Source organism: Ctenocephalides felis, unplaced genomic scaffold (assembly GCF_003426905.1).
Source record: "Ctenocephalides felis isolate EL2017-DRISC unplaced genomic scaffold, ASM342690v1 CF-g0.4_SCAFFOLD_02583, whole genome shotgun sequence".
NCBI classification, from domain to species: domain Eukaryota; kingdom Metazoa; phylum Arthropoda; class Insecta; order Siphonaptera; family Pulicidae; genus Ctenocephalides; species Ctenocephalides felis.
Window position 1 is genome coordinate 14,527 of NW_020538737.1, and position 8,267 is coordinate 22,793.

The window sequence follows — 8,267 nt, forward strand, 5'->3', positions numbered from 1 at the left end:
AGTGAAAAAGTGCTAACAAATATTCAAACATACAGGTAATTAATTCAACTTTGTCATTAACCTTTTCTTAAAAAATTTCCATAACTTTCAAAAAAATTTTCTATTATGTTTAATATCCTGTTTTGATAATCCACTCATTTATTTTTATCATTTTTATTTTGAACATATTATCATATTTCTGTACATTATTATATTTTTTACAATTTAATTCATTATTTAAGAAAAATCTATTTTCTTTTCCTAAACATATTGTTTGCAAAAATCTCATCAAGATCATGTTTCTTGACAGATGTCCTGAAGATGGAACGTACCTAGTTCCGAAACGTCGACAATAAACAAATAATTAAATAAAGAAATTGTTTTTTTTTTTTAAAAACTTTTCTTGTTTTTTATTTTGTATTATTTTTGGATTCTTGTTCGAAACTCTACAAAATATACACAAATCCAAGACTCTACCATTCAATATATATATATATATATATATATATATATATATATTTGTCCTCCCCTCTAAAACTTTTGTATATTCAGATTTTATATCTTTTGTTGAAACTAATATTAAATTCGGATTTCAAATTTTGCCGCCGAAAAAATCGCAATTGAATTGTTTTTAACTTCAACTTGATCTGTTGTTTATAAAACAAAATGGAGGAGAAATGTCAAAGTGTTTAATGGAATTATTAAAGTTAAATTCGAAGATAAATTTAGTAAAAAGGTCAGTGTTAGCATTATATTCTATTAAACTATAAACAAATTAGTAAATATCGAAACATATTTATTATTGTACTTTTAGACTTCTCAAATTATAAGAACTCATCACCAGTTTGTTTATTATAACCTACAAACTTCAAACATGTCTGAAGAAACAAATTCAAACAAAACAATTAAAACCGAACCGATCGATGATTATCCTCAAGTGAAACAGGAATTTGATGATTGTGAAAATACATCAGATTTCTGTCTGCAGCAATTTCTTAAATCCGAGGTTACAATTGACGAGGAAATCAAACTAGAGACGATTGACGACCAAGATGATGTGACTAGTACAAACAAAACTGTATTAGATGAAAATTCTTCTCTATGTAAAGAAGAGATCAGTGAATCAAGTATGATAGTAGATAGTACGAACAAATCAACAGAACAAGTTTCAGGAAATCGTAAGACAACTAGTAAGTTGAAATATAAATGTGAATCATGCAGTAAAACATTTGTATCAAAACAAGGCTTACAAAAACATGAAATGATTCACACTGGGGAACGCCCTTATGAGTGCAAAATATGCAATAAAAGATTTTCACAGTCAAGTAATTTAAGACAGCATTTATCAGTGCATACTGAAGAACGACCTTACACGTGTGAAATATGTAATAAAACATTCAAAATGAAAAAATTTTTAAAACAACATAAAGCAGTCCATTCTGCAGAACGCTCTTATGAGTGCAAAATATGTAATAAAACATTTTTACAGATAAGTTATTTAAGACAGCATTTATCAATTCATACTGGAGAATGTCCTTACGTGTGCGAAATATGCAATAAAACATTCACGGCAAAAAATAGCTTAATCCGACATGAAATGATCCATACTGGAGAACAGCCTCATGAGTGCAAAATATGCAATAAAAGATTTGCACTGATAGGTAATTTAATATCTCATTTATCAGTGCATAGTGAAGAACGACCTTATGAATGTGAAATTTGCAATAAAAAATTCAAAACAAAACAAACATTAACTCAACATGAAATAGTACATACTGGAGAACGCTGTCATGAGTGTAATATATGCAATAAAACATTTTCACAGTTAAGTAGTTTAAAACAGCATTTATCAGTGCATACTGAAGAACGCCCTTATGAATGTGAGACATGCAATAAGACATTCAAAACTAAACATTCATTAAGGCAACATGAAAGAAAACATTCTATAGAGCAAACTGTAAAAAAACAGTCAACAAAACTGATAAATTAGCCTAGAAACTGTCCGGCCTTATAATCCTCATCAATCACTCAACTTATATTGATACAGCATATTAATTGCACTTTGTTTACTCTGTTTGTTACTCCTAACCAGTGCCTTGTATGTAATTGTTTAATAATATCAATACATACTACAAAACCTATTTATTTTTGTTTTATTCAAAACTTTACTATTTTTGTTCTTCAATATTCGTAAAACTCCTTTAGGCGCGAATAGGGTGTAAATCTGTTCAAATGCAACGGAAAAGCGTTACGGCCGAGTCGAGTGCCAATGATTCGTCATTCGCTCTCGATGATATCATTTCTATACGAGTCGATTGTGATTGGTCGTCGTGTCACGTGCGAGGGCGTACGCCACATACGTAATTAGATTTTAAGGTTAAGTCCTAGTAGAAATCTTGATTTGATTAAAAAATATGTGGATCGGTAGAATAATTTATACCGTCTTCAGTAAATAATTTTACTGAAAATAATTAAACAAATGAAAAATCTGTGCCGTATAAGAAACGTAAGTTTATTGAAGTAATTTGTATTATTCGTGGTTACTATATATTTTTAGAAATGAATTTTTTAGGCAAGACGGATATTACAGCTGCTAAAAGAATAAGACTGTATCGCCAACGAAAAAGTAAAACAATCAATGAATGTATGTTAATTTTATTTACATGAAGTTCGTAAAACACAATTATTATATGATAAGTGAAATTGTGAAAACAATATTTGTTTAGGCATTATTTAACATAATCCACTATGTATAGAATTTATTAATCAGCAATTACTTCATTTCTCTAATAAAGGTTCAAGTCCTAAATGCTAATTACAATGACACACCGATCATGTCACATTTGAGGTATGACTTTAACTACATTATTGCTTTTAAATATTATACATATTTTTAATGCTATTATAAATATATAATTTATAATTTATCATTATATAAATGTATATAATGATTGACACTAATAAATGTGTGCATCACGACGAGTGTTACCATATTACTAATAAACATTATTCAAAATTGTTACATGTATTTATTTTACTTAAATGACATATTCTACAACTCATTTTTTGCACTTTTTTTTGTTTTATTTTTTCCTCTATGATGCTAATTCTACGGTTGTTATGGCAACACTATCTAATCCTTCTTTCTTGGTAGTAAAAACTATGAAAACTCAATTAATTGCTGTACCATCAGGCGTATTTTACATATAAACTGTGTATCACAAATGCGCAGTTATCATAACATTCTTCTTTGCTTTGTTTATATGTAAAATACGCCTGATCGTACAGCAAATAGATAGATTTTGTTACTTTTTTACTACCAAGATAAAAGAATAGCATAGCATTACCATACCAACGCTATGTTATTGCAGAATTGACCCTTATATGTATCATTAAATTCTATATTATTAATTATTCTTTTTTTTTCAAACAAAAGGGATGAATAATGAATTCAAATCAGTTTTTGTGACGAAGAGAATTCCATCAGACGTCGAGACTGCGCGTAGACAGTCGGAGAGGGATTTTGCGAAGTGGATCGCTCTAAAATAGGTGAAAATGGGGTAAAATAGAAACAATAGTAATATAAAATCATATCTTAGTTATAGGATTTTTTCCTTACTTGATTTTTTCAACTGATTGAGAACTTTATGTTTTTGCTAGAAATCTGCATTTCTCCTCTTGTGATTTGACGCTTTTTAGGTCATTCTGAATCGTTTGAGACCAAATTTAGAAAAAGTATGTGTGTGTGTATAGTAGAATATTAGAGGCCTGTGACAAGTGGTTTAATTATAAAAATGAACTAGTTGGTATTGGTATTTTGCCTTGAGGCAAGTTACATGAACTTCCCGATTTGTGTAAATAATCGACTTAATTCATGATAAATTAATTAATTTATGAGTGGTTAAAAGTATTCGACGTGGATTTATTACACGTTCTTGAAAATCGAACACGTCAACCGGTCGGAGTATTTTTCGAACACATCATGTATATTAATCAAATAATTTTAAAGTTACAACAAATGTACATGCCACTTACACCTAGTAATAAGTTATTATTATATTGTGTGATATTTAACCTGTTTTTCCCTACATATAATATGTGAATGATCCACTGTGGTTCATTTAATGGGCTATTGGGGTGCTTCGGGTGCTTTTTGGGGATGATGGGGCTCACGGTCGAGTGGTCTTGTCGGAGAAATAGAGAGTGAGCTGGTGGGATGAAATTATAATAAAACTAGTGGTGTATGGTATCGTGCATTAATTGCTGAAACTTTCCGTACCAAAAATTTTTTTTTTAAATGATTAACATTTTTGAAAAAAAATTACTCTGAAAAATTAGATTTTTGAGAAACTATTAATTATTTAATTAATTTAAAATTAATTAAATTTTCGACTAAAATTTAATTTGAAAAAAAAAATATTTTTTTTAAGAAAAATTTATTTTGAAATATTATGGAAGTTCAGAACATTTTTTAAAAGCAATCGTACTGCTTTAACTGCATAGAGTCGAAATATCGAAGCGCGTAAGCGCCGCGTCGCCGTCTAACGCATAAACATTGGTACGGAACCGAGAGGAATTTAAACAAAATTTATACTTACTGTTAAAATCACTATAAAATATCTGGTAATTTGATGTGCATATGTCTAATAATCATTTTTGATCGCCAGATGGCATTTTTTCACTTTTTTCACTATGTCTCCTAAACCGCTAGATCTGCCTTTATGAAAATTTGATCCGTTCTTCATATTGTTAATACAAGTAAAATTTTGAAAAGGCAAAAAGGCAATAAGTGCCAAAAACGTAACTCAGTTTTTAAGAGAACGGAACGTCCGATTTGAATGATATAAAAAACTTTCTGCTTGGATTGACAAAACAATTGCTTATGAGGATAAAAAATTATTAAATCTTTTTTTATTTTCCAGAAAATATTTTTGTAATTTTGGATTACAAATTTAAAAAAATACCCAGGCTAAGCACCATCTAAGCGCCACTCTGGTATAAATGTTCATCCAAGTGCGTTTAGACTGTTTATGTATCGAAGCACTTTTCCAATTTTGTGAAAACTATTGAAAAATGTGAAAATGCCGCCAAGCTAAGCACAGCATAAGTGACAATGTTGCACTGAATTATTTGCAAATGCGTTTAGATTGTTACTATACGGAGCACTTTTTTAATTTTGTGTAACTATTTGGGCAACTATTTTTTTTTTTGAAATTGAATTCTAAATGAAATGACGATTGTTAATGTTCTGGAGATAAATTGATTTACTCGTATGATTTACATTTGATTTATTCACTCAGATATAACAAGATAGGAAAAATAATGAAAGTTACAAAATTTGTAATAATACATTTGAAAACGTTTAAAATTCCTCGAATATTTCAGTACGGTAAGGGAAGTTCCAGCAATATGCCTTAAGACACGATGCCATACACCACTAGTTACTTCAGATTTTGAAGGGTTATTTCAAAATATCACGAACTGAATAGTGGGTGTGTTTGTTCAAACTGACTTTTTCAGAAATTCGCGAGTGGAAAGGATTAATTTTAAATTTCTGATAATAGAGGTGCTTCATAAATATATGTAGTTTAGTGGTGCTATCGCTCTATAAATAATAGTTTGTCAACTATTTTCATGATATAATATTTCCCTCAACTCTCCCTCTAACTGACAAGGTATGATAGAGAAAGAGATCCGTCTAGCCATCGTCGAAAAAAATCTGACAATGTAATGTGGGAGAGAAAGGACTCTACTATCTATCGAACCCTATATATTGTTACGCCATCTCTCGGATTCAACCCTTATTATAGAACAACATGTGGTAACACTAAAGGATTGGTAACACTGTGGTACCCCTTTGGCAACACTGTTCCCGCCACAGAGGAGCAAGGGACAGTTCACGGGCAGTCTCAATTCTACCATTATAGAAAACACTTGCATTTTATTGTAAATTCCGTCTGATTGTTCATAAATATATTCTATGTAATGTGTAAGTCTTTTATTTATTGTGAATTCATCATATTCTGCAAATTGGCACAACATAAATGGTGGCAGTCGGTGAAATTCGAACTAAAATATTCAAAAAATTGGCCAAAGAAGTGATAATTCGAAATAAAGACACTGGTAAAAATCCGCAAGAATCTTATCTGTGAACGGACCCCAAAACTGGAAACAAGGACGCGCAGCTCTACCCAAAGTTCTTAGCGATGCCAGGTACACATGACGCATGAGGAATTCGCCATTACAGCGTTTTATGCTAAAGGATGCTATCTGGAAGTGACGCCGAAAGACGCCATTATGAAATTCAGGAATATAAGTAGAACAACTCAGGCAAATTGTATCAATATTTTTACTAAATTTAGTTTTTGACTCAATCTCAAAATTTCATTTTTATCTATGTGATTAAGATAAAATTTATTTACTAATTTTATGCTATGTTTTAATAAATTTACTATTTTGCTATACATTATCTACTAAGTTTTACTAAATTTAAAATCATTATTATATCTTATTTACCAAGTTTACTAAATTTACTATCTTGACTATATTTGCTATATTTTACCTTCTAAGTTTTACTGTGTTCTATGTGATAATTATTTAATTATTTATGTAAGTGAGTTTCAGAAATTTTATTCAAAGTTTATTTATCTATATCTTTTCAAAATTTATTCTAATTTTATTTATCTCTTCTATTTTCATATAATTTTATCTATTTTTATAATTTGCTACGTTTTACAAAATTTACTAATCGTTTTATTATAATCTAGATTACAACAATCTACTGTTGTCATATCCGAAAGATTTGATAAAGGTTTCATCTACCACGGCAGCAAGTAGTGAGCAGATCAAATGAGTCAATTTTTGTCAAGTTTTTGGAGTATATTTTAAGAGGTAATAATAATTCATTAATTTTATTGGACTCAGTTTTTCAAAATCAAATTACATTTCCATTCCACATTCCATTTACTTAAACTCCAACCTAAGCCAAATTTTGTTTCCTATTCTCAAACTCGTTTATATAAACAAAACAAAATGGCTGAATTAACTTTGAAAGAAGCTAGAGACATTATCAAATCATTTGATGGTTCTAGTAATTCCAATTTAAATGATTTTCTTCGTATTTGCCAGTATGCATTTGACGCCATTGAAACTTCTCAGCATTCCTCATTATTTAAATATATTTTCAACGTCAAATTAGAAGGTAAAGCAGCTCAATCTGTCCGATACAGAAGTATCGAAAATTTTAAACAGCTTAAACAAACTTTAGAAGAATTATTTGTAGATCATAGGTCCGTATCTTCGCTTCAGGTTGAATTTAACCAATGTCGACAAAGTTCTCGCGAAAAAGTTTTAGATTATTCCGAAAGATTATCTAATATTTTGGAACAATTAATAGAGGCAACAACTCGCCAAAGTCGAAATCCTGAAAAAGATCCCTATATTTCTGAATTGTTAAGGTACCAAGCTCTGAATATATTTCAAGAAGGTTTGCATCCAGATCTTCGTATTTTAATAAAATCAAAAAATTTACAAAGTTTAGAGAAGGCCATTAGTGCGGCCATTGAAGAAGAGCGTTTGTCTTCTTGTCACGAATCTTCTATTCCATTTTATTCCAATTTTCAAGAATCTTCGAATTCAATTACTATTTCTTGCAATTATTGTAAAAATATCGGGCATAATATCAAAGAATGCAAAAAGAGAATGTTTAAAGAACAAATTCGTTCTAATTCTAATATAAAATCTTCAAATCCAAATTTTTCTCAAACTTCTAATGTTCCAGATTCTAATTATTCAAAACCTTCACGTTCAAATTCTAATATCTCAACGGTCGCCGAATTAAAAAAGGCACAAGTTTCTTTAATTTCTTCTAGCAGTATGTCTATCTTTAAATCTTTTGAATCTCCGCATTCAACTTCAGAAAAATTAAATTTAATGATTGATACAGGCGCAGACGTTAGCCTAGTAAAACTATCAGCTTTAAAGGACTCTCTTAATATTATAACTAATTCAGACAATATTATAAAAGTTTCTGGCATTACCGGACATAGTTTTAGAACTCTCGGTGTTGCTAAAATTTCATTTTACTAAATGATGCTGTTAAAGAGCATTTATTCAATGTTATTAGTGATGATATACCCATTGTTTCTGATGGTATTCTGGGACTAGATTTCTTACGTTCTCAAGATTGCTTTATCAATGTTCTAAACTCTGAATTAATAATAAATACCAGTTCCCAATTTTCAAAATATTCAAGACTTAAACCAATTTTAACAAATTCTACTAAATCT

General features: G+C 29.7%; 2 protein-coding genes across 2 annotated transcripts; both read left to right on the top strand.

Annotated features, from left to right (window-relative positions):
- The first annotated feature begins 853 nt into the window (after positions 1–853).
- Positions 854–1,969, top strand: LOC113381097 (zinc finger protein 525-like). Its single transcript, XM_026620079.1, has 2 exons — positions 854–1,327; positions 1,469–1,969. The coding sequence occupies exons 1-2, from the start codon at positions 854–856 to the stop codon at positions 1,967–1,969; spliced, it is 975 nt and encodes a 324-aa protein (XP_026475864.1).
- Positions 1,970–7,011: 5,042 nt separating this feature from the next.
- LOC113381098 lies at positions 7,012–8,067 on the top strand. The gene has a single exon (XM_026620080.1). It carries the CDS (start codon positions 7,012–7,014, stop codon positions 8,065–8,067), a length of 1,056 nt encoding a protein of 351 aa, XP_026475865.1.
- The last annotated feature ends 200 nt before the right edge of the window (positions 8,068–8,267 follow it).